This window comes from Rattus rattus, chromosome 16 (genome assembly GCF_011064425.1).
Source record: "Rattus rattus isolate New Zealand chromosome 16, Rrattus_CSIRO_v1, whole genome shotgun sequence".
Lineage (NCBI taxonomy): Eukaryota > Metazoa > Chordata > Mammalia > Rodentia > Muridae > Rattus > Rattus rattus.
The window spans coordinates 4,392,405-4,410,284 of NC_046169.1; the positions used below are offsets into that span (position 1 = coordinate 4,392,405).

At 47.5% G+C, this 17,880-nt stretch overlaps 1 protein-coding gene across 1 annotated transcript in view; it reads right to left on the reverse strand.

Annotated features, from left to right (window-relative positions):
• Window positions 1–247: 247 nt before the first annotated feature.
• Window positions 248–17,880, reverse strand: part of Tex26 (testis expressed 26) — a 38,909-nt gene continuing 21,276 nt past the window's right edge. The window contains exons 4-7 of the mRNA XM_032887099.1: window positions 14,915–15,035; window positions 9,868–10,044; window positions 7,556–7,717; window positions 248–904 (exon numbers count right to left, since the gene is read on the reverse strand). Of these exons, the coding sequence (XP_032742990.1) occupies window positions 810–904; window positions 7,556–7,717; window positions 9,868–10,044; window positions 14,915–15,035 (555 nt within the window). The 3' untranslated portion in view covers window positions 248–809. The remainder of the gene's footprint in view (window positions 905–7,555; window positions 7,718–9,867; window positions 10,045–14,914; window positions 15,036–17,880) is intronic.

Consider the following 17,880-nt stretch of genomic DNA (forward strand, 5'->3'; position numbering starts at 1 on the left):
TTCAGACGCCCTCTTCTGGTCTTCTGGGGTACTGCCTGCATGGGGAGCGCTATATACCTGTGGGCAAAACAACTATACACATAAAATAAAAAATAATTTAGGGGTTGGGGATTTAGCTCAGTGGTAGAGCGCTTGCCTAGGAAGCGCAAGGCCCTGGGTTCGGTCCCCAGCTCCGAAAAAAAGAACCAAAAAAATAATAATAATAATTTAAAAAAATTTATGAAAATAAATTCCAAAGATGCATGGGGAGATTAATAAGACCGAATTTATTGTCTGATGTTTTAAAATATCTTTTTCAAGACTTGACAGTTCAAGAATACTGTTAAGGCAACAATAAGGATTTCAGAAGTACATAAATGAATTTTTTTCTCATATATGCTTATAAAAATATAAATTAATCGTATACTGGAATAGCCACATACAGGGAAGCTTTGATGAATTCTCCAAAGTGTGAAGATTGTTTTTTCTAGCATTCAAAACAAAAATCAACTACAGAAATGTCCTTAAGAACTTTTTTGTTTTTGGGAAGCTGAAATTTCTCTGAAGAGGAACTCAAGGTTGAAAGCAAAAGCTGTAAAAATAAATAAAAGAAAAAAGAAAGATGTGGTATCTAAACCTTCGAGACACAGGTATGTGTGTGCGTATCGGGGGTGGGCGAGATTAGAACTTTAAATCCTTCCACTTTAGCAAATCAGAACATGCAGGTCCATACTAGCACAATATATTTGGAGAAATTTCACCTATTTTTCTTGATTATTATTATTTCTTGATTATTAGAAAATGACTGAAGCTTCCTCTGTCCACTGGTCTCACGGTCTCTTCCTGTTACTTTGTTTTCCATTCTCCTTTGGCAGTGCCTCGGTGTCACGGTGAGAATGGATGAAGCGCTCTAGAATCTGTCGGTCTGCGAATGAAGAAGAGGAGAGGTTCCCTATTTCATTAGGAAACAGCAGAATCCTAGGAGGAAGCACATGTCTGTCTGTCCAAACTCCCTCTGTAGAACATGAACTCATGGACATCCACCTGCCTCTGCCTTCCCAGTGTGACACCACGTCCAGGAATGCCCCTCGCTTCTTTGTCTCTCTTCTCTGCAGGTCACCGTACCTTGCATTATGAGAAGCACTAAGCATACTGTGTGTGTGTGTGTGTGTGTGTGTGTGTGTGTGTGTGTGTGTGTGGTCACATATTAATGTGACGTTAATTAAATAGTAATCTACAGAGATGAGGAAAACTGGGGCCTGTCCTGAACACTCTGTAGAAGTCACGGCTGTTTTCTTCGCACCCAACATGGGTTGGCTTCGCCGTATCGAGCCATAACTGTGTATCATTGGGAAGCTCTTCAGCTCGGCCTCTGGTTCCTCATCTGCGAAGCAGAGTCCCGTGTGATTCTGAACAGTCATAGCTGTTCAACCTTGATAACATTCATACAGACTGGGACTGTGAAACTCTGAATTCCCAGAACTGTCATCCGGCATTGATCCTTTTGCTCAATGTCACAATGCCAGCAGAGGCTGGTAGATCAAGGCCGCGTGCGTGCATGCGTGCGTGCGTGCATGTTAAGAAGAAAAATTTCTATCAAATACTACTAGCCTACCAAGGAGAAATATACCATAGGTTTCTCCCACCTTAACGTTTATGCAAAGAAATTAAAATTTATTTAATGTATATAATATGTATATATTTATATCATTTATATATTATGTATGTACCATACATAAATATGTATATGTATACCTGCATGCCAGAGAAGGGCATCAGATCCCATTACAGATGGTTGTGAGCTACCATGTGGTTGCTGGGATTTGAACTCAGGACCTCTAGGAAGAGCAGTCAGTGCTCTTAACCACTGAGCCATCTCTCCAGCCTGGAATTCAAAATTCTTAATAGACTGGTAAAACTTCATTCATGGACAAGTCCTCCTGCTGAATTCCCAGAGTTTGATGGCCGGGAGTAGCTCAGTCCTCCCTTCCCTTCCATCATGCCCCTTTCCGATCAGGAGTAGGCTGTGAGGCTGGACCATGGCCATGAGGAACATCCAGGTCTCCTTGTATTAGGGACCAGAGACAGAGGCCATCTTGGCCTTGCTAGTTCAGTTTAGGTCCTGGCCTACACTTTCTACAAAAACAAATGGACTTCCCAGGCTACTTTCACTTTGTGCTCATGTTCCTTTGCGAGATACCACAGTCAGTCTCTTTCAACAGTTCAGAGGGGGTGTTAGGTTTTCTCTACTGTTACATCTGTTTGAGTGATTCCTATTCTGCCCCATTCCTTCCCTCATCCCAGCCTCTGCCTTTAAAACTCACATGTGCCTCCCACACAAAACACACTGACCTTACAAGCAATGTTTGTCAGTTGACTTTCGTACACAGGCGAGCCACACCCATTTGGAGACAAAGTTTATTCCCACCACCCTGAAGGTCCTTCTCGAGGCTTCCCGGTCAAGACTGCTGTCGAGAGGCAGCCTCTGGTGTGGTTTCTTTCAACACCGATGAAATTTGCCTGCTTTGAACCTTCAAATGAACGGAACCACACAGAGGCTAATCTTCAATATTTTTTGTTCAGCGTCTTTTGAGTTTGGACACCTCATTTAATACATCTGGAAGAAGCTCCCCTTTTACTGCCAAGCTGTTAAAATATCACGCTTCATTTTTCCCCCTGATGACGGAAATGGGGACCAGTTCTGTGATATTAATGAGTGAAATTGTTTAAGTATTTTTATCCAAGTCCTTTCATGGCTGTACGCCTTCTTTTTCCGAGGGCCAATATCCAGAGACGGAATTAAGTCATGACGTAGACATATGTTTAACCTTGTAAGGTGCCATCAGGGCTTTTCCCAGAGTGATTCCACGACTTGATATTCCCTAGCACGTGGGAATTCTGAATGCTCTGGGTCGTCACCAACTGCTGCCACCCGCCTGGTCCTCGTCAGCTTGTAGTAGTGTTGGAGTTTATATTGAAGTATGCAAGCATTAAGTGTCCTTCTCACAAGGAAGACATGCGAGGGTAAACCAAGCAGAGTCCCTATAAGCCAAAAGAGACGACCCAGTGTCCGTCAAACAGTCGTCAAGCTGTGGAAACGTCACCAGCTGTTCTCCGGCTGCTGTGTTTGTGGTGCTTGACCCTGAGTGACAGCTTGACTGCATTCAGCTGTGCCTAGGCCTTCTGGAGCACACTTGTCTGTTTGTTGGGGTGCTTCCAGAGATGACCACCAACTCATGGAAAGGCGAGTAAAGGTGGCACCTCAATGTGGGTGGCACTTTCAAAGGACGACCTGGGTAAGAGAAATACAAAGAGAAAGCAGTCTGCGCGTAAATACTTCAACCTGAGCCTACATGGGGGTGTCTGTCTCTGCTGCTGCCACGCTGGGCTGACCTCCGTGACCTCCATGGACTCCAAGATTCTCCAGAGAATGTCTGGGCTTAATGCGGTCCCTGATTGGGAGTGATGAACTTCCTGGCTTGGGCAGCCATCTTGTTCACCGCGTCTCCAGACGGCCATCACTGGACCATGCAGCCCCTACCACATACAGCAATCTGATTAGTCCCCCTTTGGACAAATACTCTGTTTCTGTCGTTCCGATGTGTGTCCTCTGGACTTTATGCTGTTCCCTCTGCTGGAGCAGCCTTGTCACTTCTTGGTACGAGGACTACACTGACCAGAAAGCCCATCTCTCCTTCACGTTGGATCGGGGCTAACAGCGCCTCCTACAGGCGCTTCCTAGAGTCAAAGATCCCTTTAATGATGCTATGCGTCATTATACTTCTATATCTGTCTTTCTACTCTGCACAAGGGTTTCCTCGATAGGATGGATTTGTTTTTATCTTTATTTATAGTAAGCTAGCACTATAGACAATCGATGAAGTTTTCTGGGTGGGTAAATGCATGCATTCTTTTAAAAATAAATGTATTTTATGTTTGCGGGTGCTCTGCCTGAGTGTGTGTCTGCACATCACATGCATGCAGTACCCACAGAGGTCTGAACAGGACCTCGGATCCCCTGGAACTGGAGTTAAAGACGGTTTGGGGCTGCCAGATGGATGCTGGGAATTTAATCTGGCTCCTCCGGAAGAACAGCCTATGCTCTCAACCAAAATACCTTATGAATTTTATGCTAGGGAAGAAAAAAAAAAAAAAACCAGGGAGTCAGAGCTTGAAAAGAAATGCAGAAAACTAGGTTTAAGATAATTCTATCGCTCAAGTGGGAGGAGAGTGGGCAGACAGTTTACCAGCAGATGACGTATGCAGGAGCTATCCGCTCCTGAAAAAAACATAGCCTGTCCACTCAGGACGCTGTCCCAAGCGTCTTGAAACAAACTCAATATGGGTTTAAGCATCCTTGTTCCAAATGGCTCAGACCTCAACATGTTTCAAGTTTATTCTCTTGGATTTAGGAACATGGGCGAGGTCTGCATGGTGAGGTCTCTTGGAGATTGGATCCGAGTCCAAACACAACCGGCTTCCCTTCTGAATCGTATCCTCAAGCCCGGGATAATTACGCACATTTTTCTCATGCCTGTGTGCTTTCACCGTGACACTTGGTGTGAAGTAAGGTGTGGAATTTTTCACTTGTGGTCCCGTGGGTGCTCGAAGGGTTTCAGATTTCACAGTAGAGATGTTCGTACCAAGCTGTGCCAAAGGAGAGTTCATGGACACAGAGGTCTGCTCTCGGCGCCTCTCTGCTTCAGTTACCAGCTCCACGCTTCCCCCTCTCCCTTCCTCAGCCTGTCTGCTCTTCACATTGACTCCCGTGTTACTAAGGTGGGAAGACTAATGTCCCTCCCCTCCCCTCCCCTCCCCCTCCTTTCCCCTTCCCTTCCCTCCCTGTCTCTCTTCTCTCATTCCCCTCCTCCTTTCTTTCCCTCCCTCCCCCTCCTTCTCCTCCTCCCTCCCTCCCTTCCTCCTTCCCTGTCTTTCTCTTTCCATCAAAATACCACTGCCCAGGTCTGTTCCACAAAAGTTGGCTACTTACGAGAGACAATCCAAGGCGAAGCCAGTAATAACCGAGTCTGAGACATCTCAGTCTCTTCGGTCTGAAAGCGAGCCGAACCCCCACTGTGAAAATGCTTCTGGCATTGTCCACAGCTGACTGGCATTTCGTATCGTCTCTGACACTAGACAATGACAGGAGGTTGGCTGCATAAAAGCTTTAAGGGAACCTCCTACTTGCCAGTTGGCCCCTTCCCCAACATCCAACTCGTGGATGAGGGCATCGAAGCTGGGGGGCGTGGCTTCTTCAGTAGCCCGGCAAAGCTCTGGGTCACGTGCCTCCTGCTACCTGCCTTCCAGTGCATCCCCTGGGGAACCGAGAAGGAACTGTTGGTTTGCTGGGGTATCTGGAAGAGGTAATCCTGACTGGCTGGAAAAATCTCACTGACTGGAAAGTTCATCTTCCCTGAGGAGAACAGATGTCAAGTTAACAACAGTTAGCTGAGGAGTCCCTGACTTTTGGTCTCGGGGAGCAAGGCCAAGATTGCTCACGTACAGAGTGTAGGAAATCAGATTGTGTCCAGTCTGATGGCTGCATCTGGTATGACCAGTCCTTGGTCCCTAGGCAGACGCCAACCGCTTCTGCAGGGAGCAAAATTACTCCGACTGTGGGGCCAAGGGATGTGGCTCCTAAAGGTAAAATGAGCCCTGCGCTCGCAAGGCAGCCTGGCTTTGCTGGTGGGCTTCTTTCTGGCTTCTGCTTGTGTCTTCAGGGACTTGCGAGCTGCAGGCTTCTGGCAGCCTCTTGGTTCTTCCTGAAGAGAGAGCCTGGCCCTGAGGCATCTGTTGAAAAGGACGAGGATCCCAGGAGGAAACACACTTTGGCTTCCATAGGAGGCAAAGCAGCTGCTTGGCCCTGACTCCAACATCCAGACACTTGTTTCTCCTTCTTGGGACATGTACGCACGTGTGTGCTCTTGAGTGTGTGTGTGCATGTGTACCTATGTGTTTGTGAGCATGAGTGTGTGTTCATGTGCATGTGTGTGTATGCGTGTTTGTATGTGTATGCCTGTGTTTTTGAGCATGTGTGTTCATGTGTGCATGTGTGTGCATGCATGTGCATGTGTGTATGTGTGTGTTTGTATGTGTATGTGTGTGTGCGTGTGCCTATGTGTTTTTGAGCATGTATGTTCATGTGTGCATGTGTGTGTGTATGTATGTGTTTGTATGTGTGTGTGTGCATGTGCCTATGTGTTTTTGAGCATGTGTGTTCATGTGTGCATGTGTGTGCATGCATGTGCGTGTGTGTGTGTGTGTGTGTGTGTGTGTAGCTGTTTTCCGTCCTTAATGAAGTATAAAGGGCTAAAGCAATGGCTCAGTAAACACATACTTTGCAAACATAAGAATGTGAGTTTGAATCCCCCTTGCCCATATGAAAAAGCCAGGCATGATTTCAAGGGCCTCTAAATGATCCCAGCCCTGGGAAGCAGAGATGGGAGGCTCTCAAGGAGCCTTGCCAGTCAGCCGAACCAGCCCAACACCAGGCTTCTGATTCAAGATGAGGCAAAGCAAGAAGGCAAGTGAAAAGTTGGGCACTCACGTGCCAGCATACAGTGGGCTTCAGTCTTGTTTGGAGCAGGAGATCGCAGTGGTGGGGTGGGGGTAGAATTAGTTTTAGAGCTCTGTGGCAGGGGAGGCTGGGACAGATGAGGAGCGGTGATTGGGGCTTGATGGGACACAGAGAAGGGTAAGGTAGATGGGTGCAGCCGGAGAGTGGCTGAGCAACTCGGGGAGCCACCTGCAGCACAAGCCAGGCACAGAAAAGGACATCGCTGCTGCTCACACAGCGCCGTGTGCACAAAGTTGTGTGCAGGAGACATCTTAGGGAATTTATATCAGACCCTCTTCCTATGTCTTTCTTACTTTCTTCTTGAAGCTTCAAGGTGCACAGAAATTCACATTGGGTGGATGCTGACACACTGGGTTGTGAACGCACATGTGCGTGCACACACACACACACACACACACACACACACACACACACACACACAGGCTGCTGACAGGCAGCTCTGGGAAAGACGGCTTTCCCTCCTCAGGATCCTTTGTCCTCTTGCTGACTTTCTCGGGTGACGAGTCGTCCCAGAGCTGCTCCTGATGATCAAGTCACACTCTACCTGGTGTGCAGTGGGTGTGAACTATAGGGATTCATGTGTGTGTGTGTGTGAACAGCCTGACACTTAAAAAGCATACACCCAGACAGGAAATAAAGCGTCAACAAAACTCAACAGTACAAAAGCCAACTTTTGCTTGAGAGACGGGGAGTCATCCCAGCACACACAGCTCAACCACCGACCAGGCGAGACTAGACACCTCACACTTGTGTGAACAAACAGAAATGGAGTCTCTGGTGGGCCTTCGAGGAAAGTAAATTTCAACACATTGAAATTCGCATGGCATTATGGGATTGTTTTTTTCAAAGTGGTTTCTGTCTTTTGGGGTTTTGTTTGTTTTTTGTTTTTCTATTTGATTCCAGCTGTTGCAAACAGCTCGTTAGCAATAGGAACAGCATAGAAAGAAAGACTTTCCCTATCCTAATGAGTGTATGAAGTGGTGACTTGAGCCCCCTTACCTTTGTAGGAAACACTTTCCAGGTACTTGTGGATTTGACTCGGGGAGAATGAGTCTAGGATCGTCAGGAAGTCCAGGCAGGCTTTCCCGTAGTCACTCTCGTACGTGGTCTGCTTCTTTGTGCGTTCCTGGTTCCGAATATAACTGTGTAGCACAGAAGGCACTGTAGTGACACACGGTAGGCAACATAGGTTGTCAGTAAGCCCGGAACGTCTGTTCAAGCACAACCCTCACACCCGAGCCCCGCCTACTCAGTGGAGCCCCGCCTACTCAGCGCCCTTACCGGAAGCTACCTAGTCATCCTACCAACGACAAGGGGCCGTGCCAAAATGCTGGGGGTTGGAAGGGCTCAGGTATGGGAGACATGGCCCAAAGGCTTCAGTGTGGTCGCCATTTTCAGAAAACCAGCTCTTCGTGTTTTAAGCTCTTACACACCGTATGTAAGGTTTACCAATTGCTTAATAATAAATGGTCATTGTAAATGTTCCGTTTCTGTTCTGCACGCCCCTCTGCATCCTCGGAGGAGCACAGGAAGAGACCCCTTTCCTGCGAGTGACCTAGGAAGCCTTAGGATGGCACTTAGCAAGCACGTGCTGTTCATTCCGGCTAGAAGCAGTCCCGGAAGCAGGCAACCGCAACCACTCATGTTGGGTATGAATTATGGCTTGGGTGGTGTGGAGGCTGGGATTTGCGGATCTATAATTTTTAAACAAGGAAGACATGATGTTTTAAAAAGATGATTTTTTTTTTAAATTAAGTGGTTCAACTTTTGTGAAACACTAACACCTTAAATACTGTCCCCGGTTCCTTTTAAGGAGTCAGATGTAAGGAACGGGGTTGGGGAAGAGGCCTCAATGTTTCCCCCAGGTGGAGAGCAACCAGAGTCTGGAAACCGCTTTAACTGAGAAAGAACACTTAGGAGGCATCACCAGGGGTTCCCATGGGATAGAAGATTTTTACCCATTAACTTCCTTTAAGAAACAGAATCGGTGGGTATAAGCTTTGAAAAAATTCTCCCAGCTGTAAGAACTCTGTTGGATTATCCAACAATGAGGTCACCACCTTGGAGTGTAGAGCATTGCCCTACATGATAATCAAGGACGGAGTCAGCCCTCCGAAACGATAGACCACCATCTTGAAATTCACACAAGAGCCAAGGCTCCGGACTGGATGTCCGTCTTCTCCTTCCATCTAGCAGACCTAGGGGTATTGAACTTAGGCCATCGGGCTGGGCTGCAAGCACCTTTACCAGCTAAGCCATCTCATCAGCCCATCGAGTTATTTCCTTAACAGGTGGCTTAGAGGTTGCCTGGTGTCAGAAATTTTAAAAACATTCCTACCAAAAGCGATGGGGAATCAGGATCACTGAGATAGAGAGCTAAACCTGAAGCTGTGCGGTTGACAAGTCTGACGCGATTCCCATCTAATCTGTCATTCCAGGGCATCTCCTGACTCCGTCATTGCCCCCACAGCGCCATCTCTGTAAGGTGTAAGCTGGCGGCCGTCTGGGATTCGCTCGCCCTGAGGTTGCAGCTACAGCAGTATGAGCATTCTGCATGGCTATTATCAAAACTGTCTGCCAGGGGCTTCTGTGCCAATTGACTGGTGATGTCAAGCCGTAGACAGCAGCAATGGCTGCTTCTCGACAAACAAAACAAACAAACAAACAAACAAAAAAAACCAAACAAACAAAAACAACTGCTGTGCAACCTTTAATTTCAGGGCTCACGCCCAAGGGTGGGAACCAGAAGATGGAGAAGCAGTACTCAGAGGCCTGCATCAGGAGCCAGGCAGGGTGAACCAGAGTAGCAAAGACGTCAGAAACTTCCAACCACAGTGTAGGTACAATTCACCACTGGTTCTGCCCGCTGGGCACCAGGGCAGACCCAAAGTCCTAGGTACAGGGGCTGGAGAGATGGCTCAGTGGTTAAGAACACCGGCTGCTCTTGCAGGGGTCACACGTTCAGTTTTCAGCACCAACACGGTTACCTCATAACCATCTGGATCTAGTCCCAGAGGAGCCAAGGTCCTCTTCAGTCTCCTCGGGCATACGTGACACACACATACACACACACACACACACACACACACACACACAAAACACCCATATACATTTTTAAAAAAAGACCCCCAGGTTCTAGTTCCCTCACCCCCCACCCTTACACTTTAGTCTCTGAGTGATGGGTGTTAGAGACAGACCCAGGTCGCTTCCTTGTCAGTAAACAGTAAAACGCTTTCTTTTCAAAAGTCGGTGCCCTAGCGTTAGCTTCTGAGTGGATCCCTATGCAGCTGTGATATCCAAAGGTCACTTACCTAGACCCTGGGAAGCCGCAGGCAGGCTCGAGTAGCATCCGTATTTGAAACTAAAGTCGTGCAATTCTGGAATCTTAGCTGGAATTTGGTAATTTTGTCGAAACTCAGTTTCCAGAGACTGGGGCAGGAGAGATTTCTGGTCCTGGGACCTGGGAAATTTTTTCATGGGCTTCGTAGCTGGGATGAGAAAGGAAGGCAACAGTTACTATGGTGAGTCGTGTTTGAGTGGCTTGTCATCGAGTCGCGCTTTGGCTGGTAGCTTACAGTGCGCACCATGACAACGGACTCTCCTTGGTTTGGACGTATAGTCAGGGCAGAGTGCCCCAAGCAAGAGAGTACTCTCCACTCTCAGACCTGGGAGTCGATGCTCAACTCTGGCCACACGTAGTTCTGGAATGGCTAGATATTTGTATCTCTGAGGTGAGTCCTTACGAACATGCGCTGGGAACAGAAACCACTGGTGACCCTGCCGGGGTCGGCCTCACTCTTTGCAAGCAAACCAGAGGGAGAGACTTAGGGGGTGGCTGAAATTGTCCTACGAAGCAAGATTCCCAGTTAAATCGGAATGCCGAGTAGGCAGTGGTTACCTTTTCACAGTGTGACTAGGTATAAATATTCATTACCCGATACGGATCACAATTCATTTTAACTGGGCAGCCTGGAGTGGCTGTGATCATCCTACTACCGGCAATGAGCTGGTCAAAGTGTGCCCCTTCGCTGAGAGAGGGGTGAGGTGCGTCGCTGTCATCGGTGGACAATAACGCGTCATTATTTCTTCAGAGTTTTCCCACTAAAATCCTCTGTAAGGTGGGCCCCTTTACAGAGGAGGGTCAGTTTTCCCTCAGCCATATGTATGTAAATATCCTCTGGGTTCACGTTCTTTGGCTCCTTCCGGCTTTTCTATGATGGGAGGTTATGGATGAAAAGCAAACCTCACTTAGCCAGAAATTCTCATCTTCTTTAAAGCGCAGTGGTAAGCCTCTCAGGTTTATTTTCCATTGTTAATTAGGATACTATTACCAGTCAGTTATACCAACCCCGACCCCAGTAAGATGCTGGCTCCCATTAAGAGGAGCACAAATTTCTGGAGCCTTCCATTCTTTGTGTCCTGTGGTATAGCAGTGATTTACGTCCGTTTTACGTGCTGAAGGTCCTACATTCGAGCCCCAGTGGAACTGTGATGAAAAAAAAAAGATTCTTGGCCATGTGTGAGGGCAGCCTGGTCTACACAGTGAGCTAGCTATAGGCTAGCTAGCCAGGGGTTACATAGTAAGACCTTGTCTCAAAATCAAAACTAGGGGGTTGGGGATTTAGCTCAGTGGTAGAGCGCTTGCCTAGGAAGCGGAAGGCCCTGGGTTCGGTCCCCAGCTCCGGAAAAAAAAAAAGAAAAAAAAAATCAAAACTAAGCAAGGCTCTGCAGAAAGGCACGGAAATATAGATGGCCACGCAAAATCATTAGCACCACTGATGAGCCCCAACATGCAAACAGCCAGCCAAGTTCTCTAAGCCCCAACATGCAATCTGCCAAAACCAAGTTTGCCAAGTCTGAATGTGCCAACAGCTGCTTTTCAGTGCTTCTTTTCATTGGCTTTAACTCGCCAGTGAGTCAGCACTCAAAACCAAGACACCGTCTCTAGTCCTCAGAAGCGTAAACTCTTAAAGGAACACAGGATAGAACAGCAGGATGCAGTAGATCCTTACACATTGTTATGATGGAAACACTCAAACAGGAGCATATGCACTTACGCATGGGCGTGCGCACACACACACACATTTGTGCACACATGCACACACACATGCACACAAATACACAAGCACACGTGCACACACACACACGTGCGCACACATGCATGCACACTAGCATACACACACATGCACACACATTTGTGCACATACATGTACACACATATGCACACAAATACACAAACATGTGCACACATGCATGCACACTAACACACATACGCACACACATGCACACATGTGAGCACATACTCACACGTGTGCATGCACATGCACACACATATGAGGGCACACACAAACGTGCATGCACATGCACATGCGCACACACACACCCCCACACTGGCCACTGAGTTGAGAATCTGAGAACCTTCCAGGATGGAAATGAAGCCAATGCCTAGCCTTGGATGGCAGATCAAAAGAGAAGCCCTGAGGAGGAAGGAAGACTATGGGAAGTATAGACAGGAGGAGGGAGCAGGGGCCTGGACCATTTATGGGACAAGAAGCTGAGTAGTCTCTCCACGAGTGTAGAGGCCATGAGGAGAACAGTGGAGAGGAGGTAAGGATCACATGACACAAATCACCAGAGCAGAGGCATTTAGCTCTCATCCTGAGGGCAACAGGTGTCCCCAAGGGGTTTTAAGATAGGGCTGACATTAACTTGCGCATTAATAGAACCCCTTTGACCCACCAAGGAAGAGAGCCGGGTAAGAGGCCATCCGAGGAAAGACACTGGTATCCTGAACCAAGAGAGAGCTATAAAAAGGCAAGGAATGGATGAAATCCGAGATTTAGGAAAGTCTTTGCCCATACATAGGGCAATGGCGATTGGCTTACACTGAGCAGACTAGAAACTCACACCTTCCCTAAAGAACACTGAGACCCAATGCCTTTCTGTGGCCCTGATGTTTATGTGCAGATAACATTGTCCTTTGATCTCACAAGCGTCTAACTCTGAAATAGCGTTTTCCATACACTCTGTCATTCAGCAAGTGTGTCCAAAACTCCACCTGGCCACCAAGCCCTCTGCTGGCCATGAGTGAACATGGTCTCTGAAGAGGGGTCTTACACTACATATCACAGATCAAAACAAACAAACAAACAAAACGCCAAAAGACAAGAACCCATGATAAGAGGGGCTTGGGAAAATGCTCTATGTTAAAAGTTCTCACTCCTCTTTACAGAGGAACCGAGTTGGCTCCTAACACCCAGTCAGGTGACTCATAACAGCCTGTAATACCAGCCTTGGGGAGACCCAACATCTCCAGCCTCTGTCCTCTAAGGTCTCCAAGGCCCTGGGCAGATGTCCTTGTATCTAGGACCCATGAGCCTCCGGTCCCATGAGCAAAACCGTTGTTTACAAATTGCTCACTGGACTTGTCAGCTGTCATAACTGTGAGCCTATTCCTGACAACAGTTTGCAGGAGAGGGGATTTATTTTGAATTATCATTTCTGAGGTTTTGGCTTATCGTCAGCTGGTTCCGTTGTTGCTGGGCCTTGGTAAGGCAGAGAATAATAGCAGAGAGGGCATGGTGGAACCAAGATCCTCACCCCCCAGAAACCAGGAAACAGAGAGGGGTGGGTCCCGATAAGATCTACCCTTCAAAGACCCATGCCTGTTGATCCTACCTCCTCTGGCCAGGCCCCTACCTCCTAAGTTTCAATTACTTCTTAAAATACCTCCACCCACTGAGGACCAAGCCTTGAGCTGTGAGGATAGTCACAGGCAACAATGCTCACGTAGCAGTAACCTGCTACAGTAGAAAACATAGGCCTTCCTTTAAAAAAAAAAGTAATATAAAAATCGCTTCCTTGTAACAAACTCAGATAAAAACATCACACATTGATGGAGCGACTCAAAATGCTTGCCCAGTCCTGAGACTTTTCTTAACTCACGGTTATTCTCTGCAAAACTCAGTCAAAGGAGGCTGTGTACCCTGGTCTCGAGAAGGTGAGGGCGAGACACTGGACTGGGAAAAGAAGGAGACTCCCGAAAGTCTGCACACCAGCCAGGGAGATCTCGACCCTTCTCCCAGCCCTGCTCTTGGAATCCCAGTGGTGCTGTGCTTAGTTCACCTTCTGGTTCTACAAGTGATCTCTTCAAAGCACGAGCCCCCATCACTCATTTAAATGAGCTGCCAGCCAGCTGCATCTCTGGACACAGCTCTGCCTGGATAACTCCTCACCACCCACTGGCACTGGAAAGGGGGTCTGGTTTTCTTTTCCCTCCCCGCTCCTTCCCCTCCTCCTGTTCCCAGTTATCCCCTCCTTCCTCTTCCTCTCCTCCCTTCCCTGATTGCCTCGACCCCCACCCCCGACCCTTCTCTTTCCCCTCCCCATTGCCCTTCTCTTTGCTTTGTCCTCGCTTTGAGTTTTGAGACAGTCGGTCGCAGTAGTAATTAACCTCACATGGGGCTTCCTACCCTGCCTTAATCATTCAGTTCCCAGATAGACAACGCAGAACTGTTGTATTTATAATGATCCTTAACCAGCACTGGGGCTGGGCAGATATCTACCCTCTATGCCATTATACCCATTTCCCTGACTACATCCCTGAGATGTGACTTTGCCATACTCTGCCTGGGTCACTCCTACTCTGACTAGCCAGCCCTCGTGGTCAGTTCTCACAATCCCTTACCCCATGGTGTCTTCTCCTCTCTCTACCTTCTCTCTGACTCTCTTCATGGTCGTACCTTAGACCCCAAGCTCAGGAACTGAAACTCCACCTCTCTCTCTTCTGCCCAGCTATAGGCTGTTAGCTTCTTTATTTCAACCAATAGTTTTAAATTAAGGAGCGAGGTTACATAGCATCACTTGGTATATGTGAGGATCTCCTCATCCCTGGGGGCAGCCAGCCCTTGGGGTCCCTATTTAGCATTGTAATGTGTAGCAAACCTCTACAGTCTTGTTACATATGTCACGTTGTACATGCCTGAGTCCTCTTGCATTCATGTCCAAAGATGTGGTATTTACCACCATTCCTGGCTAATGGAAGTCTTTTCTGGCCTCTGCATTCCATCGGAATAGATTTGTTCATAGCAACATACATTTATGTATTTGCTTGTTCGCTTTATAGTGCTAAGGGTTCAATCCCAGGACCTTCCACTTTCTAGGCAAACACTACCACTGAACAGGGTTCCAGCCATCTACACTCCCTACAGCACATACCTTTCTATAATGGACTGGTTTTGTTGGTAGAATTTCTTGTCCCACACTTGGGAGTTCCTGTAAGAGAAAGGCTATCTCCGAGCCGCTTACCACAGCTGCCGGGAACCCAGGCACACACCCAGGGGAAGGAGGAATGTTTACCTTGAGTCAGGTCCACAAAGTCTGCCTTGGTCCGGGAGACAAACAGATTGGCTATTGCTTTCTCTACCCCTTCCATGGAAGGGGGCTCTGTCCCTTGAGGGAGTTCCCACGGAAAGAATTCCTGCCAATGTAAGCAAAGATTTAGTAGGAACCCACTCAGGCCCACTGCTCGGAGTCAAGAATGCATGCGGCGTCTGCCTATCATGGAGCGCGGCAGGACGGCCCCGCTGTTACAAGCTTTCCCCTCGCCCTCTAGCTAGTCAAGTGCTCCTCGGAAGTACCTCAAAATTCGACACGATGGTTGTGGGCCTGTGCTTGGCAGTACCCCTCTGTCCCTTTGGGATTTATCTGCTGCAGAGAACAATTGTGACATCGTGTGTGTGTGTGTGTGTGTGTGTGTGTGTGTGTGTGTGTGTGCGTGTGCGCGCGCGCGCGCGCTTGCTTCTGTGTGTGGACAGGTTCTCTGTCCGGATGTTGTTGATTGCGTTCTCGTCCTGCTGTTTAGCAAGTGTCTGCCCCCAGAATACAGACTAGAGGCAGAGACATTCGAATAGACTATCAGTGGTGTTTGCACAAGGCAGAGTGAGCCACATGGTGTATGTTGCTTCCCTCTGTGTAAGGGTAGCAGCCGTTGAGACTCAGTGATTAACAGTGTCCACAGTCTGGTGCTAATACCACTGGCCGAGAACACAAATGACTGTTTGACACATGAGCTTGCACTGGCTGGGAGTGCACACACACACACACACACACACACACACACACACACACACCTGATGCGCTAGCTCCTGTTGGCTGAGAACATTCCCGAGTGCTGGGCTCAGGAGAGGCTCAGCAAGAGTCCTTAATTGGGAGCTGGAGAGATGGCTCAGCATTTAAAACGCTCGCCACTCCTCCAGAGGACACCGCTTTGGTTCCCATCACCCCCATGGCAACTCAGAAACACCTGTGACTCCAGTTTCCGGGTCTAACATGCTCTTCTGGCCTCCATGTGCACCAGATATGGGCAAAATATCTATACACATAAAATATAAAAATCATTTAAAGTCATTAGTAATACTTCAGATAAAGGGAAATTTCAAATCTGTATGTGTATATATACACTTACAGTAAATATAACAAATTATTTTGCATTGCTTTTAATTTTTTAAGATGTATTTATCGAGGCTAGGGTGCGACAACACTCATCTTTAATCCCAGCATTTGGGAGACACAGACAGGCAGATCTCTGAGGTCAGCCTGGTCTATAGAACAAGTTTTAGGACAGCGAGGGATACATGAAGAAATCCTGCTATAAAAAAAGACTTACTTATTTTCATCTCCTGTGTACAAGTGTATGTATGCATGCATGTATGCGTGTATGTATGTATGCATGTATATTTATATGTATGTATCTGTGTGTATGTATGTATGCATGCATGTTTATATGTATGTGTCTCTGTGTATGCATGTGTGTACATATGTGTGTATGCATGTATGCATGCATGTGCATGTATGTATATATGCATGTTTATGTGTGTACAATGTGTATGTATGTTTGTATGCATGCATATTTATGCATATATATGTATTATGCATGTATGTTTGTATGTATGTGCCTGTGAATATGTATGTTTGTATGCATGCATGCATATATGTGTGTATGTATATGTGTATGTATGTATGCATGCATGTTTGCATGTATGTGTCTGTGTGTATGTATGTATGTACACATCTGGTGCTTCAGAGGTCAGAAGAAAGCATCCAGTTTCCTAGAACAGGAATTATGAATGGTCGTGAGCCGCTACGTGAGTTCTGGGAACTGAGCCTGGGCCTCTTCAAGAGCATCAAGTACTCTTAGTGGCTGAGCCAATGGGAGCCATGAGAAGACAAATTAAGTGTTGCCTGGTGTATGTTCTTCTGATTCTTGGCTAGATCCCCTGATTCATCTCCTGCAAACAGACTTCCAATTCATTCGTCTCCCCATCCCCTCCTATGCCTTTCCCCACCACAGAGTCCTCCACAGGTTCCTGCCCAGGCTGCGGCATCAGCACCACACATACAGGTCAGAAAGGTGAATATTGTCTTCCCTTCTTCCCTCTTAGTCATCACTGGCATCCACTCTACCACCTCATCATCTGCCGGACGCCCCCTGATGGCTCCAACCCAGACGGCAGCTGTGTAAATGAAACCCTTTACAACAGGACAGTGCCAGGAAGACACAGCAGGAGGACCTGTCGCCTCCATCCACTGGGGAAGGCCTTTGGAGGTAGCTCTCTGGGCTGAACTCCCCTTGGGTAGGAGAGGGAATTCTAAAGAGAAGCAACAACGATAAAAGGAGGAGGTTTGAGTGTCTAAAGCATGATCGGAGCCTCAGGCGCTTGTGCACGCCCGTTCATAGCAGCACTATGCACAGTAACCAAAATGTAGGACCAGCCCAAAGGGAGACCACTGGATAGATAAATGGGTGGGAAAACTGTGGCACACTGTGTAGTGTCACTTAACTGTGAAAAGTCCTGATGCTGTATAACACGAGGAACCCAGAAAGTCATACAAACTGGAAGAAACCAGACACAAACATCACACTACATGATCTCTCATATAAAACATCCACGATGGGGCTGAAGAGGTGGCTCAGAGGTTAAGAGCACTGACTGCTCTTCCAGAGGTTCTGAGTTCAAATCCCAGCAACTACATGGTGGTTCACAACCATTTGTAATGGGATCTGATGCCCTCTTCTGGTGTGTCTGAAGACAGCTACAGTGTGCATAATAAATAAATAAATCCTTAAAAAAACAAAAAACAAAACAAACAAAAATCCACGATGGGTAAACCATAAAGATCAAAAGTGGGTGGGGGAGGGGCTGGAGAGGTGGCTCAGTGGTCAGAGCACTGGCCGCTCTTGCAGAGGACCGGGGTTTAGATCCCAACACCTACACGGAAGCTCACAACCATTGGTAACCAGGGATGATCATGGTGCACCCAGT